This window comes from Penicillium diatomitis (genome assembly GCF_028827545.1).
Source record: "Penicillium diatomitis strain IBT 30728 chromosome Unknown utg000012l_segment0_segment0, whole genome shotgun sequence".
Taxonomy (NCBI): domain Eukaryota; kingdom Fungi; phylum Ascomycota; class Eurotiomycetes; order Eurotiales; family Aspergillaceae; genus Penicillium; species Penicillium diatomitis.
Genome location: NW_026623184.1, coordinates 623,044 through 645,323, shown reverse-complemented (window position 1 = coordinate 645,323; position 22,280 = coordinate 623,044). Strand labels below are relative to the sequence as shown.

Genomic DNA, 22,280 nt, shown 5'->3' with positions numbered 1-22,280 from the left:
TCACGGAGACTCGAGAGTCGAGGTTGTCGAAGCAAAGAGCGGCGTGACGCGCTGATGGAATCGAAGGCTTATCGGAACCTCCCGCGTCGGCGTTAAAGATTAATGAGCACAAGTCTTCGAGGCACATGACTGAGGATGACTACAATAGCTTCTTTGGAAGGAATTTTCTGTCCTCTCGATCTATCACATCCACCGTCCATTTGCCTCATTCCGCATAGCGACCTCCATGCCATTCTCGTGGTTTCCCTTTCGAGAGGCGTGTCCTGAGGTTTCAATTCCTTGGACTTCATCTGAACCCGCCAATGACGAGCATGCGCAGCGATCGCAGGGGGAACTTTGCCACTTGAGATCCTCTTTCTGCTTCTTCATTTGATCTGATTCAGGTCCCGATTGGACCGATTGCATACCCTCGTCTTGGGCCGTGGGTCTCACAGACCCATTGCTCCCCTCCTGCAAAGTCGATTGATCCGATCAATTGCCGCTCACACTCGTCCGAAAGGACCTGCACCAAAAGACGGAGAGTCACAACACAAATCGCCAACTGCGGGCGGCGATAAGAGCCTCTTCCCGCCGATCAGCGCGTAAAGTGCAACGCGAAATAATCGCGGTCCCGTGACCTGCTCTGGACTCTCATCGCCACTTTCCTCTCTGCATCTGGTCACCAGACATCGATACAATACCTTGATCGGTTTGAGCGCACGAAAATTCAACATGTAGGTCGAATGATGCTTCTATTCTTTCCTTTGTTGGAGACATGCTGACCACAATCAAAGGGCAAGCCGAAGACAAGCGAGTAATATTCGCGGGCCGTATGACCTCATTTCCGATTGTAAATGTTCGCAACCGAGCGGCAACTAATTGATCCTTGAACCTACAGGCGATCCGCCCTGACTGATTTCTTGGCCGTACGTGCGCGATTACCCATTATTTGGCTCATAAAACCATTTGCTGAGCTTGGAGTACTAACGTCCTGCCTGTATAGTCAAATAATATCTCTGCGGTGCAAATTCGCGACGACTACGATCGAAGAGTAGCCGAAGCTGCGCGCGAGAATGTGGGAGAGCAGCCGGAACAGCCAGAGCCGGAGCCAGAGCCAGAAGATGTGGAAATGGAAGAGCCATCGGCAGAGCCCACGCCAGAAGCGGAGTCACCAGAGGACAAAGCCAAGAAGCGCAAGCGACAACAAGCCATCGAGAGAATCAAGAAGTCCAAGGACTTTGCTCGTCGCAAGGCTCGAAGGACAGGTGAACCGGATGACGACGATGATCTGCTCGCCGATGAAATCATGAATGAGAAGCAGCGACCACTACCAGGTCAGCTCGGTAACTGTGAGATTTGTGGGAAAAGGTTCACTGTCACGCCCTACAGCAAGACGGGTCCTGAAGGTGGCCTTTTGTGCGCCGAATGCTCCAAGAAACACGCTAGTGGAGAGAAGAAAACTGCGCCTAAGAAGCGCAGTGCAGGCATTAGTCGGCGCCAAAATCAAAGCGCTCTGCTGGACGGATTGGCTTCGCAAGGCACACAGAGCTTACTGGAGACATGCATCAAGGTAGGCATGGGGGGTCCCATTTCCAGTACGCGTACGGGTTGAACAAGGCTGACCGATCCTCCTCCAGAAAGTCGCAGAAAATATCGCCGACGTGGAGGAGTTTGGAGATCTACCTCCACCGGTGATGAATCGTCTCAGCCAAATTCTTGCGCGTCGGCGAGCAATCACCTCAACGACGTTGGACCTGTTCATCCGCCCACAAAACAGGGAGATTAACATCTACGATTGTGCCAGTGAGAAACCTAAGACCCCTTTCACTACTACGGATTGGGCGCTTTTCTGACCTGCATCTTAGAGCTTGATACGGACGATTATCATAAGATTCTTGCTCTCATGCCCAGCTTGAACAAGCTCAACCTGCGATTCGTGACCCCGATGAAAGACCGCATATTCGAATACATGATGGACCGCGGCCTCCCCATCGAGCACCTGCACCTTGATTCTCCGAATCTTGTCACTGACGATGTATGGCGAAGGCTTTTCGTTCGGCTTGGCCCACGCTTCCGAAGTTTGAAACTCTGGAATCTGGATTCTGCTTTTGACGACGAGACAGTGGAAGTGATGGCAAAGCACTGCACCCAATTGCAGCGGTTGAAATTCAAACACCTCCATAAAATTGGCGACAAAGCGCTTGAGGCTATTTCGACCATGAAAACCCTCGAACATCTCTCTCTGCACATTAGCCAGGAAACTTCCGTCGAGCCTCTCAACCAAATTATCTCCAATCTTGGATCCAATTTACGCTCTCTTTCTCTCGAAGAGTTCTATTACGCAGACGACCGATTGGTCCATCTCATCAGAGAGAAGTGCAGACACCTCACCAAACTTCGACTCGCGATCAATGCCGAAGTCTCCGACCAAGCTCTTGCCACGCTCTTCATTGACTGGCCTAACCCACCCCTCACCTTTGCTGACTTCCACCGCACACGGGATGTAGATATGAGCAATCCAGCCGGCCCAGAAGAGCCTATAGGTCTCGCATCTAATGCCTTCATGGCGTTGATGGCTCATTCCGGCAGCAAGCTGAGAAGTTTGAACGTTGCTTCATGTCGACACATCTCATACAAGGCGTACGAAGAAGTATTCAGCGAGCACAAGCGGTATCCGGAACTGAAGTACCTTGACATCGCTTTCAACGGTGTGGTTGACGATTACCTCGCCTCATCTATCTTCAGATGTTGTCCGGCTTTGACGCGGTTGGTGGTCTTTGGGTGCTTCAAAATTCGTGATATCAAGATTCCTCGGGGTGTAGCGGTCATTGGGACGGTCGGGGCCAAGTTGACGGTCGATGGAATTACTCAAAAAGAGCTTGTTTAAGTATCTTGGGTGGATTTTGGCATGGCTTGTTCTTCTGAGTCGTCGCTCGATACGAGAAGTTGTCTGGAAAGTGGTTGCGCTGCAGAATTCACTACGGGAATCTCTGGAGATATTAAAAAACGTGACATCATGCCTATTAGCATAGCCTAGTATACTGCTTGTACTGATTACAAAGTTATCCACTCAAATCGCATTATGGGACGAGACTTATCGAAGACGATTTGCATTATAATTATTCAGTAGATGGTTTCGGGAAGCACATGTCTGATAACTGATGCTGGACGAGAATGAAGATCGACGGGACAGCATGATGGGTATCGAGCCTCTTCTGATCAGTATGGAATACCGTTGGTCATGAGCTGGAACTGATCGTATCCTCTGGTGGAAACGCTCATGTAGGATTTACGGGTCAATTCCCGCATGTACTCCGCGGCATCGCGTTCGCTCTTTTCCAAGACGAATCGATCGCGGAAATTCTTCAGGGTCTCTGGCTTGAAACACGGGAGTCCACTGTCCAACATCAGCGTCACGATGTGCGCCAGCTTGTTGCAGTAGGGACGTGATGCAAGGAATGCCTTGACCACGAGAGATTCGAACCATCGGTACGGCTGCGTGTTAGTCGGGTTGTGCGAGTTGCTGCCCGGTAGACTGATTCCACCGCTGCCGGTATGGTGGGCTGGATTGTGGGTTCCGCTCATGACGGCGACCATCTCAGACGTTAGCTTGAATGGCGCGCGCTCGAATCGGACACCACCGGGTGCGATATCAAAGCAGAAACCGAAGTCGATGTGGATGATGTGGCCTGCGTCGTCAATCATGATGTTGCCGTTGTGTCGGTCTTTGAACTGAAGCAGGTACGAGATTACAGAGTATGCAGCCATACTCTTGACGAAGTTGGTGCGGGCTTCCTGGAATCGAATCGAGTCTTCGCCTCCGTATTTGGAGACGAAGTAGTCATAAAGGCCATTCACGGCTTCTCGGCCAAGCATGTCACGAGAAATAGAGTTGGGCAAGACGTCAATCACACCACAGCCTGGCGCGGTAGATGTGACCCGGTAAGGGAACACCCACACATCTAGTCCAACGCTCGAGAAAATGCTTCGGAAAGCCGCAATCATTTGCAGAGCAAGCATATCCTGCCGACAGTCGTCACCAACCTTGAAGATCGCCGACTGCCAGACTTCATAGGTCTCCAGATCAGGTTCACCGGAGCGGCTTGCAAGCTGGCGTTCATCAGCTCCGATCTTGGACACAGCCTTGGCCATATCGCCCTTGCTTTCAAGACGAGGACGTGTCTTTTGAATTCGGAAAGTTGCCATATAAGGTGCCTTAGCGTGACTCTGCAACGGCTTGCCAGATTTGCGGTCGATTCCAATGACCACACCGTCTGGATTACTAGGCAAGTAAACGCCGACCTCGACCTTGATTTTGCGAAGTTCTTCTTCAATCTTCTGTTTCTTCTCGGGTTTGCTTCGCTTGATGTACGGGCGAAGTTTACCCGAGACGTCGGTGACCTCGTTGAAGAAAGAAAACTCCCTGTCGTAGAAGTCCCGTTCTTCCACGGTGAAACTTGCAAGCAAGGAGTCGAGGAACCGGTCCAGCGTAGGCTTGATCGGGTCGGGCTGAAACATTCTATGTTAGTGTTCGGGAATGACAACTTTATTGGAGAAATTTCAACTCACCACCTGAGAGTCCTCGTCCTTGTACGAATTAGCCTTCATATTCCAAATCACCTGATGGGCGAAAAGTTGAGATTGCTTTGCTGTTTCAAGTGTATAACGCTCAACGTAGCCGAGATCGTCATATCTGAGGGCTTGAACTAATTGCGCCACAATGTAGAATCGGACATCCATTGAGTGGCTCTCGAGCGCTCGCATGGCATACTGAAGAATGAATGGGTGGTTTCCGAAAGCGGGCAGGAAGTAGGTCAGCGCCTCAGTGGGGTTGACTGGTGCCCAGTAAAGCAAATACTACACCGCGGTTAGTACATGTAACAACACAAACTCTTATTCAGAAACTTACCTTCAATTGAGAGTTGACATCGGGCTGCAACGACGAGTCGAACATGAGCTCCAACGCGGCTGGCTCACCAAGAGCTTTCACGGGTTCATTGAGGATCAAGGCCCGGATCTCAGTCTGCATCTTCACTGACGGGAATCGTGCTGCGAGCTGGATTGCCAGACCGGCGTTCTCGGCCCATGCAAGGCGAAGGTAGTTCGTGATAGACTAGACATTCCAAATCAGCTACATTGTATCGTCACAAGCAACAAAAAAAACATTTTGCTGACATAGAACCTACATCAGAAGAAGAAGTCTTGCCACCAATTGAGGGTATGTGATGCTTTCGCTCAGGTTCCAATGGGAACAACCAAACTCGAAGACGCATACGCTCATTCTCGAGCAGCAGTTGCGTGAGGTCTTGCCTGGAATGCAGGGATTTGTAGAACCCTTGTGTGGTGGAAGCGATGTCCGCGGTGCCTCGCAGGGCGTTTAAAACTTCGCCAAGAACCTTGTCTTCTGCTTTAATCTGCAGGCGATTGCCGCCGAATGACCATCTGGAAGAAAAGATTAGCGAATCATTTTGTAGACTTGATACACACCGGCGTTTACCTTGGTGCGTGCTTGAACCAACTCAATGCAGCCGATAGAATCTGATCCTTGAGCTTCCAGGAGGCGGTTGTGTTACGTGGGCTCATATTTTGAAGAACACGCAAGCCAAAAAGAACAAGGCGGAAATGGATCTCTCTGGCCAGAGGATGAGCGGTTGTTTTGGTCAAGGCAACCAAAGTGTTGCTGATCATCCGACAGAACAGCTGGTGGTCCTGAAGATTTCCCAACCGTACAGCACTGAAATGACTTTCGAAGAACTGAAGCACACGCAGATGTGGTGACAATGTATCCTGCGCATTTTGTTGTTGTCTTAACATTCCTGCCTTGTCGGATGGGAGTAGCTCGATTTTTGTTTGCAGTGGATCCAGGTAGCTATTATTAGTGGTCAGCAGTCTATTTCGACATCGAGAGCAGGATGCAGGGTGATCTTACTCGAACTTGGGGTCGAATAAGCCCTGTCGTCGCTGAATGCTTTTATCCCACGCCTCCACCACGTGAGCTAGGATTCGCGGCTCAACGCTGGGGTTCTCGTGGATCACACCAACCCACAATGAGACGCCCAGCTTCATGGTTTCCTTGTCGAAAATTTGGAAGGGCAAGGCCACCAGGTAATGGACAATGGATAAGCGAGGGCTGACGCTACCGCAAATCAGACGCGCAGCTTGTCGTAGCGCATCTCTTACCTCAACGAAAGGAACACTCTCGCCTTTCATGCTCCTGCCATACATGCGAGCAAGGCAATATTCAAGAGTACGGCCTGACTCACTCGCAGGGTCGGAGTCAGCTTTGAGACCTGGAAAAACCAGTAATTAGCGACATCAATATCAGTCTTTCCAGTTAAACGAACCATTTGTTTCAAGAGATCGACCAATCTCCCCAAAATCAAACGAGGACTCATCCGGTCGACGATACTTCTGGCGTGTAGTGTAAAGCGCCATGAAGTCCGAGGCAATATTTGCCTCACTTTCGAGTGGATCAATCGACCCTATAAAGTTGGTCAGCTCCGAACATCTTTTGTTGCTAAAGCTTGTTTGTAGACCTACCAAGTCTTGGGTCACTGAGCGGAATCAATGAGCCCATCTCCAGAGCAAATGAACGACCCAAGGCGATGTGTCCGTAAGCGCCGTCGTCGTCGTATTCAGATAAGTATGTCTAAGTTCCGAGTCAGTGCCAACATTCAGGAAATTTCGCCAATGCCATGCATACCTGTAAGAGTCCCTTCACATCCAGCGGGGCGATATTTAAGACCGCCATCACCCATGTCCTAGCTTTTGCGAGGAACCTGTGCAGGGTCGCTTTCCGAAGTGCGTAATTGTCTGGCAAATCGACCTTTACAATGCCCATGGGTGAGATTAAGGTTGGGTGCCACTCGAACTCGTCAAGTTCGCCTTGTAAGCATGACGACCACATCACAGTGAGAATCTCAAGCAGAGCGAACAGAGACTTCTTCTCACATAAAGCGGATGGACATTCACGTATAATCTTATCCGTGCACAATGTTGCAATGTTCTGAATCCTCTCAATGCGATGGCAGCAAGCAGTCAAAAAGTTGGCCAGCTGATTCGCCAGATAAGGCGCCGAGAACTCGTCATATTCCCCAGAGAGCGTCCGCGTAAGATAGCAAGCCACGACCTTGTCTGCCACAGCATTCATGCAAGTCACCATCTCTGGAGCTGCCACGGCCGGATCACGGAAATAGTTGAGGACCTTGGTGCAGTCGCCGCTTAGCGAGCGAAGTGTTTCAACTAACAGCACCGCGTTCAGAAACACCAAACGGGGATAGTCGAGACGCTTTATGTCAGAGTCTCTCCCAGGAAGCTCTGCCGTCAGCAGGCGCTTTTGCTCTTGGAGGCGGTTGGAACTTGTGCCTCTTCGAAGTACTGTGTTAAGCTCCACATCACTCTCGAGGGATTCCATGCGCTCCTCCGCGATGAGGGGCGGAGAATAGCTTGCCAGCAGGCTCAGCTCCTTGAGGTGTTTATGATAGACACTTGAATTAACTGTGATTCCATGAATCGAAATGTTGAACCAAGCATCACGGAAAAGCGAGCAGATACCCTCGTCATATCCCAAGGTCAAGAGGTTCGTTTCTTCATTGAGTGTTCGCGAGGAAGCCAGCAAAGCCAAAGGCCTCAACAATGGGGTTATGTCGCCATGAGCGAAGACGACATCTTTATGGCGTTCAGATTCTCCCATGTCAGGGATGTCACCCTTGTTCACGACGCTCTCCAGAAGGTGGGTTAAGAAAAGCCTGTGAAGTGGAGACTTCACACCTAGAGAGACGGCGAGATATGACCAGGCACACTGAACAGCATCAGTGATGATGTTCAAGCCCTTGTGCAAGCCATCGAGGTAGATGCGAGTGTAGAATTTCAGCAGCAACAGAAATTCGGGCTGGCCGATACTCAGAGCAAGTACGGCAGTCTCTTGAATGATGAACGCGTCGACCGAGACATTGATCTTGCCAACTTTCTGGAGAAGCATTGACTGGGCAAGTGCGCTGATCTTATCATCCTTGCAGCTGGCCGCAATGTTCACAATGGCATGCACAACATTGCGGTTCGTCAGAGTCTCGTCTTCACCCAGAGCAGAGAGGGTCGCCTGGCTTGCGTCTCCGGCATGAGCGTAGGCCACCAGGTTTCCAGTGAGGCCAGTAGAGTCGATGAGGAGGTGATCTTGGACTGTCTGATCAGCCATGGGACCGGGGCTCAACGAATTACCCAACGAGTACAATGTCGCAATCACCGAGTCTTCGGACAGGATGCTGAGAATCTGGGCCAAACAGCGTGAGGCCACAGCCACAACTGGGCCCTGTGATGCACGACCATGAACCAAGTACTGCAATAAACAGCGTCGGCCGAGCGTGGCCCCGTTCGATGACATCCTAGCGAGAATAGCCATGCACTTCAATGTGGTAATCGCCAATTCTTTAGAGGCCATCTGCTGTGCGTTGCCAATAGTGTTCTCCAACCAAGACAGAAGGACGTCATTATTCGCAGCATCTTCTCCCAGGATGACACAGTTTAAAAATCCGACAAGCGCGTGGCTCTTCACAGAGAAAGCCAACCGCTGCTGAGAAGGAGATCCGACCTGCAAGTAATCCGAGCCGTCCTCCAGCAAATTGATTTCTTCATTGATCAAATCAGTGACACGCTCGATCAAGACGATTTCACCCTCGTCATAGCTCTTAGCAATTCCCAGACCCGCCATGTAGTCGTCCAGCAGCTGATCATCGGTGAGATGGGGAGATCCAATCAGTGACACAGCGCAGGACTTGACAAATTGCATGAGTCCTTCTTGCACGAGCATGGCACCCAGCGGACGACCCTGCGTCGCGTAACGCTTGGAGAACCTCCGCCAATCTTTGATTGGAATGTCGGAGTGGCCGGCATTGCGCACCGTCGATGAAGCGGTCTCGACGGCAATCATGAACGGTTCAGACACCATTGACCGCAGATGGTCGATGACTTGCAATTTCTCTTCAGCCGTCCAGATTGCGGTACACAGGGCAGCGGCTTCCAAAAACCCGACCAGTGACACTGCAATTGACAGTACGGCGATGGATTCATGTACTACGCCTTTCCCACCCGTCTCCGATAGAGAGTACTGCAGTGGTGTAATAGCGTCCACTGCATCTGCACAGTTTTTCATGAACCCACTGATCGCATCCAGTGCAACCATTCGCAAAGATGGAAATTTCGTCGCCAGTGTCAAAAGCGCCTTGGTGAGGCCGTGGGAGAGTGTCTCCCATGGCGACGGCTTGACCTGGTGAAGAAAAGGAGATGGGCGGAACAATTGGGTTGGTGATTCTGGCAAATAGCGAGACAATTGCGATGCCAGGCGGTTGGCATGCTCCGGGTCACTCACGGAGGAGGCTGCGCTACACAGCGCAAGTAAGACATCCAACTCACGGAGTCCCTGTACAAAGGTCGTAATGTTAGTGTATGCAAGGCCCCGCTGTTCAACTGAACGGAAGACATGAGCGTACCATGGGAACTCGGGACGTTGGAGCTTGTTCAGCGAGCGCTCCATTTGCGTTTCCGTCCGGTTGACGTGCGTGTCGAGTCTGTCGTACAAGGCGTGCGAGGTCCGACACATCGTCATTGCCTGGGGATTTGACGGCCAAGGCCGCCAATTTCTCAAAGGCCGAGCGTCGAATGCCGACCGAGAGTCTACTAGGGTCGATTAGTTTTAGGATCCTATTCTTGTTGCTAAGTACCGGATGAGATGAGACTGTCTTGACTTACCCGTCCATTCTCAGCTTGAGTCCGTGTTTGTTTGGGGAAGAAAGAAGTTGGACTCGAGGGTCCCTTCGAGAATCTGGGGAATGTGAACGAGGAACGGAGAGGCACGTGTTGACATGCGCGAGGTACGGGCAATCTTGGCTGGACTCAGGGGACACTTCTGGGTTGATCACCCAGAGTTTCGTTACTTGAAAGATGTCATATAAACGTGGGGGATGACCTTTGTAATGACAAACATTAGGCTCAGTTTATTAAGGGTATATCTGCATTAGCTCACATGTCCTGCCTAAATGCCACTTGATAAGGTCGAAGCAGTCAAGCGATGTCATTCCGGGGAAGCTTCGTATATTTACAAGGTACCTACAGTACTAAATCGGCCCAGCCGGGTACACAGCGATCACCTTTTATGACACTCATCGCTTGATCTTGAAATGTTTACCTTTTCGAGAGGTTACACGACAATTCTCATTCACAATTAAAGTTTGCTGGATTGGGAAAAACACCGTGTTTATGTTCCAGTCGGCAACGTTTTGGCATACAGAGATCTGTTGACAGCTTCGGTCCTTTGCAACTTGACCTGTTGGAGCGGGTAGCGGGCGGCTGATGGCTCCTCCGAGAATGCAGCTTCCTGAGAGCCTCCATGAGTCGGCCCCAGTTCTTTCATCTTACCTGACCTTCATCAGAGACCACTAGGTTTTCTTGTGAAATCTTGTGCATCTGGCCTCGGTGGGTTCCAAGGTTCGGGCGATACGGGTCTACGCTTTGCAACTCTCCGAAACTGGGTGTCGTTGTCTGACGTGGTCCAACACCCACCACTCCGCGGAGCCTCATTCTGGCAATCCCGATCATTGGGTTCCGTCGTGTGTGCCAGAAGTTCAAGCCGGGATCCGAATGGAAGCCTAGAGAGCGCCATGGCCCCTCGTGAGAAAAGCTCCCTCAAGCGAGGTCGAGTAAGTCGATTTAGTGATTAGGTCTGAGACCTCGCAGGCGCTGACGAGGTTCTTTGCTCCTGTCACAGCACAGCATTGATGCCGATTCGCAAGAATTGAAGAAACCGCGTCGCTCGCAGAGAATCTCAAGTCAACAACAACCTGAACCTCTGGAGACGCCTGTCATTCACGACTATCTGCCGACTCCACTGACCCACGGTCATTCAACGGCAACGGACATTCGCAATGAGAATACAGCAACTCCTCAGCCAAGTTCCGACCAGCGGGACCGCCAGCGGACTCCAGCGAGGGAACTCACTCCATCCCAAGCCTACTCCTCCCCACCGGGAGATACGCAAGCCTTGTCACAGTTCATCTATCCGCCGCGGTCGTACGCAGACGAGGTCGATGACGAGAGCGCGGAGGGGGTATGGGGATACTTGATTCCGCTCGATGATAGTGTAAGCGGTCCTTTCGTCCTAAAGCACCGCGAGGGATGTGCGGGTCGCGACAAGCCCGCAGATGACAAGAAGGACAAGAAGTTGGAAACAAAAAGGGCCAAGGACAATCGTGCGCCTGGCGGATACCTAGTCGGCCGTCATCCGGAGTGTGGTTCGTTAACACCCTTTCGCCACCAGGATATGCTCAGGCAGTTGATACCATAAGTTAACATTGCTGCTGTAATCCTTAGATCTGGTTATCAACAGTCCGACCATCTCTAATCGCCACTTCCTGCTCTTCTCGGAGAAGCGGAAAGGGGATGTCGTTGCCATGCTGGAAGACCTGTCGAGCAATGGAACCTTTGTCAATGACGCGTTGGTAGGACGCAATAAGCATCGGGAGCTTGAGGATCGGGATGAGGTGTCAATTTTGAATGAAGCGCGATTCGTCTTCCGGTACCCGCGTACTCGCGACGCGAGTGCCTTTCGTCACCAATACCGAAAGCTTCAACAACTGGGCAAGGGCCACTTCGCGACGGTCTACCTGTGTGCGGACCGCACCACGGGGAAGCAGTATGCCGCTAAAGTCTTTGAGAAACGACCAGGTGACTCGCAAAAATCGCAGTCTCAAAACGAAGCGTTGCAGCAGGAGATTGCCCTTTTGATGAGCGTCAATCACCCGAATCTTTTGTGTCTCAAAGATACATTTGATGAGACAGACGGGGCGTACCTGATCTTGGAGCTTGCGCCTGAAGGTGAACTGTTCAATTTGATTGTGACCAAACAAAAGCTGAGCGAAGCGGAATCTCGACACGTCTTCCGACAACTCTTTGAGGGATTGAAGTATTTGGTAAGATCTGACTGGGCATAGCCGGTCTTCGCTCGGCAGGGATCATTTGCTGATCCAGTTTCATACCAATCTTTAGCATGACCGAGGCATTGTTCACCGTGACATTAAGCCAGAAAATATTCTGGTGGCGGACAAGAAATTGACCGTCAAACTAGGTGATTTCGGCCTTGCCAAGATCATTGGCGAGGACTCTTTCACCACCACCCTGTGAGTTTTCCTTAGCTCTCTTTGCCTTGTCCTATCATAGTCACGGTTGGAGAAGCTGCTGTCATACTGACTTGAATTAATAGCTGCGGTACACCCAGTTGTATGTTTGGCCTCGAAAAAACCCAATACGGGATGTCAAATTGCTGTTCTGACTACTGACTGATCTAGATGTCGCACCGGAGATTCTTCAGGAAACCCGTCGTCGACGATATACCAAGGCGGTAGATATTTGGTCTCTGGGAGTGGTTCTATACATCTGTCTCTGCGGCTTCCCTCCGTTCTCGGACGAGCTATGCACCCGAGAGAATCCATATACACTGGCGCAGCAGATCAAGATGGGTCGGTTCGACTACCCGTCACCGTACTGGGACTCCGTGGGCGACCCCGCGCTTGATCTCATTGACAAGATGCTCACGGTAGACGTCGAGAAACGAATCACGGTGGACGAATGTCTGGAGCACCCGTGGCTCACACAGAAGTTTCCCGGTGTCAATGACAGTATTGACGGCCTTACGCCCGCGCTCGACAAGTTGGACTTTTCAAAGCGCAAGGTCGAACGGGAGCGCACGATGCTCAGCAGCGTCAACGACGTCCACTTTAGCGAGCATGCAGAGGGCAGCGAAGCCCCAGTCAAGGTATATCATAAGAATGAAGTGGGTAAGCGCGTGCACAACCGACCATCCGCGACGACAGCCCATCAGCCTTCTCCCCGAGGTGATCGAGACCCAAAAGACTTTGTCAATTTGGGCCAAGCCGGGGACCCTGCGCTGTATGATGAATGAGAAGAGTTTGGGCGACCTGTTATGCACCGACTTTTTGGGATGCAAACCCATCTCGCCAGGCCGCTCGTGCCCGTTGACCTCTGGTCATCATAGGCACGAGCAGCTGCCTACCTTCTTTCTACGGATGAGTCCGTTATCAGTTTATATATAGCTTGACTCCTGGGTCGATACCATCCGCGACCGTTTTAATTATTTTGGACATGGGGATATGACGGAAAAAACTCAGGGGTCGTGCTTTGGATGGAACTGGTGCCTCTTCAGATGGGCTCTTCATGAGATGTGTTTATAATCTTGTTATACTGGCTCGGTTTAAGACATTGGCGTTTCTGGGAGATATCTTCGGCGCATCTGCAGACCGTCCCCTTTTTATCTCCCTTTCCCCTTCCCAGGCAGTGATCATTCCCAGAGCCATGCGGGATGTAAGGTAGCATCCTCTTGTGCCACGTAGCTCGGACTGATAAGTACCAATTTTGATGTGCCTCAGTCCAACGCATCCACCGCCCACCCATCTGCTTAGACACGTCTACAGCGATTATCGCACTGGCCTGGATACCGCCTCCACTGACATCCAACTACTATTTATGTCACTCAACGGAGTCGTCGTGGACACCTCACAGCCCGCTCCTCAAGCTGCACCGACTGTTGAAACAAACAAATTGGACGTAATTCCTTCAGCGCCAGTCAACCCAATTCATGTGAGATGGCCTCGTGCATCGTGCCCAGTCCGCTATCCCTGTCTGTCTCCCCTCTTCCCTTCCTCAGAAGACACCAGATGTTCGGAAGCTCGTCCAACCGAGCCCGCCTTGTCCACAGCTGGTGGCCTGATGGAATGGTCTGTTGTGCTTGTGTCAGCGCGAGAGTGACCGCCGCTGAATACCTGACTCGGGCTGCTGGCTGAGGCGGGGCTTGCGGAGATAATCAGGATGCAAGAGGCCTCCTTGGCCTTCTTGGCCTTGTTGTATGGACTGTAGCTGGCTCATCTGAGGTAGTCGTGATATCATCTATGGTGACAATTTGAGTACGAGTTGCAGGGCTCTTTTTGACCTAGCGGGGCGACATCTTTGGCCTGAAGATGATGACAGAGTGTGCGGCGTAAGGTAACGTCTGTCGAGTCGTCGACTCATCTCCTACCTATGCGGGTGTTATTTGTGTTGGTGTCTACCTAACTCTGAGCTAACGCATGTGCCATACCTCGTATGCGGTGTGGGTGTGCTTGCATTTTACAGTATAGACTATCGAGTCGATAAAAGTATCCAGTCGTACACGGTTGATGGTTGACTGTCAAGTCTCATACACCCCAAATGCTCTTCATGGTCGCCGTAAGTCAAGCCACGAGTCTGACAGGTACCGCGTAGGTACATTTCAAGCGATAGAATAACCAAGTGTTTTGAGAGTGAAGTAGCGACTTGGCGCCAGGCGAGAAAAAAAAAACACAGAGACGGTCAGGCCGGCTCGACAATTAGCCGTATGGTCATACGTCCAAACTACAGGAGCGGACACTGTTGTAGACTATAGACTCCGGAGTTAAGAAGGCCCATTTTGTCGTCCCCAGTCTTTATAGTAGTCCCTCGAAATCTCACAAAGATCAGATTACTAGACATCGAGATTGATAGACTTCTCACCAACAAGGCGCCAAACTTTGTTTTCCAACCTCTCTATGCTCACTGGTCCAGTCTGGAAGGGTAATGGAAATCTCACCTGCAGAAGCCGTAAACTACAAAGGGTCCTCGAGCCAGGAACCAGGCGGTCGACCGTTCGGGCCAGGCGGGCAATCGATCGTACGAGACGGAGTGGCGGGTCTCCACCGGTACCGAAAGTGGCCGTGGAGATGATTATAATTCGGGCACCGCCTCCCCTTCCCTTTTTTGACCATCTGCAATTCACGGGTTTCTGTCGACAGTCAGGACACTCAAAGCCTCTCGACAGCCGAGTCCTGCTTGACTTTGGTGACATACCCCCAACTTACTTTCAAGTCCACCGTCAAGGCCTCGAAACCTGTCTGTTGTGGTGTTCTACTTTTTTTATTTTTTATTTCAAACTCACTCTCCCGCCGCGACCCCTGACCCCCGGAGCCTGTATACCGTCGATTCAACATGGGTCTCTTGAACGCGTTGATCGACCGAGTTTGCGAGCATTGCTCCTCGCAGTCGATCTTCGCACTCCTCTCAGTCGCATCTGTGTCAATCATTGCGCTGGCCGTGGTTCTCAACGTCTTGCGCCAGCTCTTGTTCAAGAACCCTCATGAACCTCCTGTCGTCTTCCATTGGTTTCCTTTCGTGGGCAGCACGATCAGTTACGGCATCGACCCTTTTAAGTTCTTCAACAACGCTCGCGCCAAGGTATGTGTGGTCTGAAGTGATATCGTGGTCTCCGTACATTGTGCGCTGTTGATCGTGCGCCTAACGTGTCCTCTCGCAGTATGGCGACATTTTCACATTCGTTCTCCTGGGCAAGAAGACGACCGTCTACCTCGGTACGAAGGGTAACGAGTTCATTCTGAATGGCAAGCTCCGGGACGTCTGCGCCGAGGAGGTGTACTCGCCTTTGACAACCCCCGTGTTCGGAAGCAATGTCGTCTATGACTGTCCCAACTCGAAGCTCATGGAGCAGAAGAAGGTGAGAATCGGGAAATGCGCCCATTACTTCTCTTCCTCCAAGCGCGCATACTAACCGAAGATGGGCCTGAAATTAGTTTGTCAAGTTTGGCCTCACCTCTGAGGCTCTCCGCTCCTACGTCCGTCTGATCACCGACGAAGTGAATGATTTCGTCAAGACCTCCCCGGCCTTCAAGGACCCCCAGGGCACCTTTGACGTGTGCAAGGTCATCTCAGAAATCACCATCTACACGGCTTCCCGCTCTCTGCAGGGCAAGGAGGTCCGCGACCGCTTCGACTCCACCTTCGCCGTCATGTATCACGATCTTGACATGGGTTTCGCTCCCATCAACTTCATGCTGCCCTGGGCTCCTCTTCCTCACAACCGCAAGCGGGATGCTGCTCAGCGTAAGCTGACCGAACTCTATATGGATATCATTCGCAAGCGTCGTGAGGCTGGTGGCAAGAAGGACTCCGAGGATATGGTCTGGAATCTGATGTCCTGCACCTACAAGAACGGTACCCCGGTCCCCGATGAGGAAATTGCTCACATGATGATTGCGCTGCTGATGGCTGGCCAACACTCGTCTTCTTCGACCGCGGCTTGGATCGTCCTGCGCTTGGCCACCTGCCCCGAGATCATCGAGGAACTGTACCAGGAGCAGCTCCGTGTTCTTGGGGAGGATCTGCCGGACTTGACCTACGAGTCCCTGCAGAAGCTCGATCTCCACTCCAAGGTTATCAAGGAGACCCTCCGCATTCACGCCCCCATTCACTCCATCATGCGCGCCGTCAAGAACCCCATGCCCATCGAAGGAACTCCCTACGTGATCCCCACTTCCCACAACGTGCTCTCCTCCCCCGGTGTCAGTGCTCGTTTGGAGGAGTACTTCCCCGAGCCTCTCAAGTGGAACCCCCACCGTTGGGATGAGCCTAACGCGGGTAAGCTCGATGAGGAGGATGCGGATGAGGAGAAGATCGATTACGGTTATGGTCTCGTCAGCAAGGGTACCAACAGTCCCTACCTGCCCTTCGGTGCCGGTCGTCACCGCTGCATCGGCGAGCAGTTTGCCTACGTCCAGCTGGGCACGATTCTCGCGGCTCTGGTCCGGCAATTCAAGTTCTCCAACCCGCCTAATGTCGCTGGCATCCCCGATACAGACTTCTCAGTAAGTGGACTTCCGTTTGTCTGCCGCTTTTGCAAATTTTTGTAGCCAAGTGATCCAGACTAACCTTATTCACCTTCACTAGTCTCTGTTCTCCAAGCCCCTGGGCAAGTCATTCGTCCATTACGAGAAGCGCGATGTGAAGGCATAAATCGCTCATTCGCGTACTTGGAACGGACCCTTTTCTCAATGTTTCGAAACAGCTTGATCCTTTAGATTTTGAGGGTTGGAGTCTCCTTTACACTTTCATTGCTCTCTCCATTCTACCTTAATGACCTTTTTCCCCCTCCGGAGGCGATGCATGTGACTGGGATTGGAAGAGAAGTGTTTGCTGTGGGACATCGTCTCAATGTGCGCTTCATGTTCCTTCCGGTCTCCTTTTCCACCTTTGACGCCGTAAGCATGATCAGATTGGACTTTCTTGTATATGATACACATTTGTGTTTTTCTCTTAACTCTGTCGTCCGCCGGATACGACCATTATGTTCGTGACTCTACGTGTGCATACCATGTCCCTTGATACAATATACTATTAATCCAAGACGAATCATTGGCAATTTCATCATTTTTGTGCTAAGGATACCTTTAAAAGAAGTCGCGATTTTTTTTTGCGCTGACGATGTGTCCTCGATTGATGATTGCTAAAGACACTTATTATTGGGAATTGACTCCCTCGGTTTGTATCAGCTCAGTCATAGTCCTGATAGTGACAAGAGGGCAGACCAAATCCCTCGATCTGAGATTCTACATGTGACAGTATAATACATTGCAAAACGCGTAAAAAATCGACTCGCAAAGACGAGAACACAAAATACATCTTCCACACTGGCCGGGCGTTCCCATTACTACCCGCGAAAAGGATGGAATACACTCACAGCAAGCGAAAGTGGATCGTTGACACCTTTCTTCCTCAAAGAATCAAAAGATCTACGCCTTCCTGATCTCCTCGAGTCGCTTCTTCGCTCGCACTTCGGTTCGTCGTCGCTCTCCACCGTCGACCTTGTGTCCTCGTTTATCCTCCCACATACCAGGTTGCACCGTGATTGTAGCCGCAGACCCATGAGACCCCTTGATCGGCTGTAAATACGGGCCCATAATCTTCGAGCCCCGGTGAATCTTCATATGCGCAAACTTCTTCAGCACCGCAGACGGACTGTGCTTGTATTCAGTGGCCTCGGGAGCCAAGTTCACAATCGCCTTCTTCATCCCCGGAGTCAACGTCGCCGAACTGATGCCCTCCGCGGCAGCGCCCGCAACAGCATTGGCCGTAACCTTTTCCACACTCCCGGCTTCACGGGGGACTTCCACCACACGTAATTGTGCCACCCCGTCGACGACTTGCTCCAGGTCACCGCCGGGTCCGTAGACGCCGTTGCGGAACTTCTCGCGCTTGCGGATCAGGTAGCGGCGCTGGCGGGCGGGCTCGATGCCCATATCGCGGAGCTGGGTTGAGGTGGAGGTGAAGAGGCTTTCCCAGGAAGGGATTTTGCTAGCTTGCTTGGACATGTCACGGCCGATGAGGGTGAGGAAGGTTTGGACATCGGGGACGAAGGGGGTCGGGGAGGGCACTGAGGGTGCGGTTTTGCGATGTAGGCTTCGGATGCATTGCTTGGAGATGGTGATGGATTGGCTGATGCGGGAGGGGAGACTCCAGAGCTGGGGGTTGCGCATCGCCATTTTCTTTTTGGTGTCTTGCGGCTGCTGCTGGAGGATGAGTTGGTGGTTCGGCGGTCGAGTCGAGCTCTTTCTCCCCGAGGCTTGTAGACCTTCGGCGGTAGGTATATGAGATATGTGTGGGATTTTGAGGAGTAATTGGCGCGCCTCGATTACTTGAAGAAGGACTTTGAATTCCGATGTCCGGTGGATTGGCAATTTCCGGGACTTGAGAATGTCGTTCAGCTGGTCCGAGTTCGAGGTTGCCCGTACCTGTTTTGACTGTTTGGCCGCGCTGAGAAATTTCGGAGACAAGGCGGCTCCCCCAGCTCGGGATCAACGATACTCCGGGCGCTTTCAATGCTGGACGGCGAGACGATGTAATCGGCCCATAGAATTGCTGGAACATGCAACTTACTTACTTTTGGAATTTCTAAAGTCATATATTCTTTGTCACTCTGCTCGAAAAGTAGTACCTCTCATCTTTTTTTATCAACCCACGAAAGTGATTCTATGAAAGTTTTCATGGTCGGGTCACTCCAAGTCTCCTAGCGCCTTTGCGTTCGCCTCACATCAGCTCCATCGAGCCTTGACGCTCGATCGATTCCCGCCATGGCCCTCTCCCCATTCGGCTCTCGCTCGCCTGCAGTCACAGTCGCATCGCCAAACTCTGCTTTACGGCTGAAAGCGGCGGCAGCCGCGCCACAGAATGCATCTGCATCGACTTCAACGATCATCAGATCAGATCTGAATCCTGAACGCGAGCTTGCGGAACAGCTGAACGATGATATCCGACGGAAATACGTCAAAGGTTCGCCTTCTAATTTAGCGACCCCTCCACGGAGAATATCCTGCGCCAGGGTATATGATGCGGACTCGAGAATCTTAAAACTGATCATTCCTTATAGGCAAGAAGCTTGGTGAAGGAACATACGCCATTGTTTACCTTGGCAATTACCGCGACGATCCGTCCTCCCTTGTTGCCATCAAGAAGATCAAAGTGAATGCAGAATATAAAGATGGACTTACAATGGACGCCATTCGAGAAGTCAAATACCTCCAGGAGCTCTCGCATCGAAACATCATTGCTCTGCACGACGTCTTCTCCTCCAAGGATCAGAATCTCAACCTGGTACTAGAGTTTCTCCCCGGTGGGGACTTGGAGATGTTGATCAAGGACGGAGATATACATTACGGTGCGGCGGACATCAAAGCTTGGATGGGCATGTTAGCTCGCGGGGTATGGTTTTGCCACGAGAACTTCGTCCTTCACCGAGATATCAAGCCGAACAACTTGTTGATCGGGGCCGACGGCGAGGTCAAATTGGCTGATTTCGGTCTGGCACGGTCGTTTGCAGATCCGTACCTGAACATGACTCATCAAGTCATCACTCGCTGGTATCGACCTCCTGAGCTGCTTTTCGGTGCACGGCAGTACTCGGGGGCGGTGGACGTCTGGTCCATGGGCATGGTCTTTGCCGAATTGTTGCTCCGCGTGCCTCTGCTAGCCGGCATGTCTGATTTGGACCAGATCACCAAAATTTGCGAGGCCTTCGGCACGCCGACGGAGGAGAATTGGCCGGGTGTCACTCAACTGCCCAATTATGTGACGGACAAGGTGGTGCCGTTGCAAGGTCGGGATTTCTTCCTCAGACAGTTCCCTACGGCTGGTCCGGTGGGGGCTGATCTGCTCATGTCGATGTGTGTTTTGGATCCGCGGAAGCGCGCTACTGCACTGCAGGTGCTGCAGCATCGATGGTGGACCACAGAGCCACGACCAACGAATAATGAAGATCTCCCACGGAAATCGGGGACTAAGAAGATGGGGAATGATTTGGCCCGCGTTGGGGGGGAGACCGACGAGGGGCTTTTCAAAAATGCTGCTCGGCAGTTGGACTTTGGTGGCAAGAAATGATGACCATGAATAGACCTATCTTGATGAACCCAATTTGATGCATGATCATGAACCTGGTGAACTCTCACATTTCTCATTTGCCTTTGCTTCAGAGTAGCCGCCCTTCATGAACTATCTGTGTAGGTAAGTGACTATATTTATGGAGGATGAGGATCAGAATGCAACCTTCGTCATCCCACCATTCAAGCCCTCCTGTCACACTGGAATTAGTCTGTTTGGGTTTTGCACCCTTTGTCGACTTAGGGAATGGGATGATAGCTGGGCTGACCTCACATGATCCCTAATCTCGCTCGGATTCGACTTGATAGACCAGACCAATAGTTGTATGCGTGCGCAGTTGAACACAAGCAATCTTGTTTTCTTCCCTGGCAGGAAACATCACTTGAACATGCAGGCTGTCTAAAGTTTCATCATAGAAGGATGAGAGATACAGCGCAGAAATATATTTGTTCTCATCAGCCCGGCCCTACCCTGCAATTTTGCGGGAGTGGTGGACGTCCTCTACCTCGAAATAGCCTATGCTGTACAACTTGACACTGACACAGTCTATTCTATAATATATACCATGTTGTTGTCAGGTACGAGGCGTACCACAGTGCGCAGAAGGGTGACTTGTCCGGTGGTCCTCTCTATGAGTCTATAGTGACTCCATGTCAGAAGTAGGTCATGGCTCTGCATGCAATGCTTGCAGAGCCTACTGTAGGTGGATTCATCTTAATCTGAATCCTGTGACCACGGTCCTACAAGTCCTGAGTCTAGTTCTACTGAGTCGAGTGGCAGTCCACTGACTACCTAGGTGTACGTTGTTGATCTGCCTGATCCGCACGATCCCCTGAACCTGTCATGTTGTCCCTACGCGATCCAAGCGCATGGAAGCTTCGATCGAATCGATCCATCATGGACGATAGTATCCATCTCCGAGCATGTAAACAGTGAGGGACACCAATAGACATGACCCTGCTGGGATGGGGCGCGCCCGGTAGTTGCATCTTGTCCCACTTCCCTTGCATTGGTTGCCGATCTACTGCATGCATTCAGCCTTTTGATTTCCCACTCGGCGAGTCAGATCTTCGGCATCAGCGCATCTTGTGCAGTAAGTACGGGGCCCAGGGCACTCAAGACCAAGGCTGGGTCTCTCACCAGGCACAGACACAGGAACCGACACAAGCACCGGCACAAGTCCTCGATGGAAGCCAGATTACCAGCCTTTTTCGCAGATACACTACTGCGTTTAGTGTTGATGTGTTCATGTTACGCCTACTATTTCTTCCGGATCGACAGTCCCGAAGAATCTCGCAGAAACAGGGGTTCGACCCTGATGGATCTCTGATTCACTGTTTCCCTCCCTCCGCCCACACTCCTCTCCCTCATGAAGGGGATTGCTTCGAACTGAGAACCCACCTCCCTCGAAGAATTGGGGCATCACTGAATCTGGGCCCCAGCTCTAGGCCTTTGCTCTCATCTTCATCCTCACGGGCTGTCACGTATCAGAATGTCTTACCTTTTTTTCTCTGTTGTGCGTTTGGCTTTCTGTGGCTCGCCTTTGGCGTACAGACTTGACAGGACTCGACCTCGACCTCGGACGGGGCCCGAAGTGAACGAACCTCGAACGCACAACGCAGTGTTGAAAAAGAGGACCGAGACCATCCGCACGCACCCACTACAGCCCTGAGCATGTTCGTCTGTCTCTTCTAGGAGGGTGGGTCCGGCCCGCATGGTACTTTCACTGCATTGTAAGTGGTGACTACGGAGAATGCCGTGGTGACGGTGGAGCGACGATCAAAAAGGAGGATCCACGTCGAGTCTTTCACTCATGGGGGAGAGGAGGTGCTCGACGGAGTCGACGCTGTTTCGGATCTCTGGTGGAAAGAGGCGTGGCGTTTGGATTCGCCCATGAATCGTGACTCAACCGCGATCCCGAACGCACAATGGGAATCTGTGATCGGGATATCTTCGCTGCTGTTGGCGGGTGATGAAAACGTCCCCGTGCGAGGTTGCAGCACTATATGATCACTACCCTGGCT

At 51.7% G+C, this 22,280-nt stretch overlaps 6 protein-coding genes across 6 annotated transcripts; 4 read left to right on the top strand and 2 right to left on the bottom strand.

Annotated features, from left to right (window-relative positions):
- Positions 1 to 754: 754 nt before the first annotated feature.
- rad7 (uncharacterized protein) lies at positions 755 to 2,866 on the top strand (the record flags this gene model as incomplete). The annotated part of the gene is made up of 4 exons (XM_056937740.1): positions 755 to 793; positions 983 to 1,549; positions 1,617 to 1,782; positions 1,845 to 2,866. The coding sequence occupies 4 exons, from the start codon at positions 755 to 757 to the stop codon at positions 2,864 to 2,866; spliced, it is 1,794 nt and encodes a 597-aa protein (XP_056786832.1).
- Positions 2,867 to 3,198: 332 nt separating this feature from the next.
- stt4 (1-phosphatidylinositol 4-kinase STT4) lies at positions 3,199 to 9,731 on the bottom strand (the record flags this gene model as incomplete). Its single annotated transcript, XM_056937739.1, has 11 exons — positions 3,199 to 4,488; positions 4,549 to 4,836; positions 4,889 to 5,092; positions 5,166 to 5,421; positions 5,477 to 5,848; positions 5,909 to 6,269; positions 6,324 to 6,461; positions 6,520 to 6,628; positions 6,683 to 9,394; positions 9,465 to 9,648; positions 9,724 to 9,731. 11 exons carry the CDS (start codon positions 9,729 to 9,731, stop codon positions 3,199 to 3,201), a joined length of 5,922 nt encoding a protein of 1,973 aa, XP_056786831.1.
- A 900-nt stretch (positions 9,732 to 10,631) lies between these two features.
- On the top strand, positions 10,632 to 12,928 carry N7539_008138 (uncharacterized protein; the record flags this gene model as incomplete). Its single annotated transcript, XM_056937738.1, has 6 exons — positions 10,632 to 10,670; positions 10,739 to 11,261; positions 11,341 to 11,939; positions 12,016 to 12,146; positions 12,230 to 12,246; positions 12,315 to 12,928. The coding sequence occupies 6 exons, from the start codon at positions 10,632 to 10,634 to the stop codon at positions 12,926 to 12,928; spliced, it is 1,923 nt and encodes a 640-aa protein (XP_056786830.1).
- Positions 12,929 to 15,021: 2,093 nt separating this feature from the next.
- On the top strand, positions 15,022 to 16,839 carry N7539_008137 (cytochrome P450; the record flags this gene model as incomplete). The annotated part of the gene is made up of 4 exons (XM_056937737.1): positions 15,022 to 15,267; positions 15,347 to 15,544; positions 15,621 to 16,691; positions 16,774 to 16,839. The coding sequence occupies 4 exons, from the start codon at positions 15,022 to 15,024 to the stop codon at positions 16,837 to 16,839; spliced, it is 1,581 nt and encodes a 526-aa protein (XP_056786829.1).
- Positions 16,840 to 17,615: 776 nt separating this feature from the next.
- On the bottom strand, positions 17,616 to 18,365 carry N7539_008136 (mitochondrial 37S ribosomal protein mS41; the record flags this gene model as incomplete). Its single annotated transcript, XM_056937736.1, has 1 exon — positions 17,616 to 18,365. One exon carries the CDS (start codon positions 18,363 to 18,365, stop codon positions 17,616 to 17,618), a length of 750 nt encoding a protein of 249 aa, XP_056786828.1.
- A 588-nt stretch (positions 18,366 to 18,953) lies between these two features.
- Positions 18,954 to 20,256, top strand: kin28 (TFIIH complex serine/threonine-protein kinase subunit KIN28; the record flags this gene model as incomplete). Its single annotated transcript, XM_056937735.1, has 2 exons — positions 18,954 to 19,152; positions 19,250 to 20,256. 2 exons carry the CDS (start codon positions 18,954 to 18,956, stop codon positions 20,254 to 20,256), a joined length of 1,206 nt encoding a protein of 401 aa, XP_056786827.1.
- Positions 20,257 to 22,280: the final 2,024 nt, after the last annotated feature.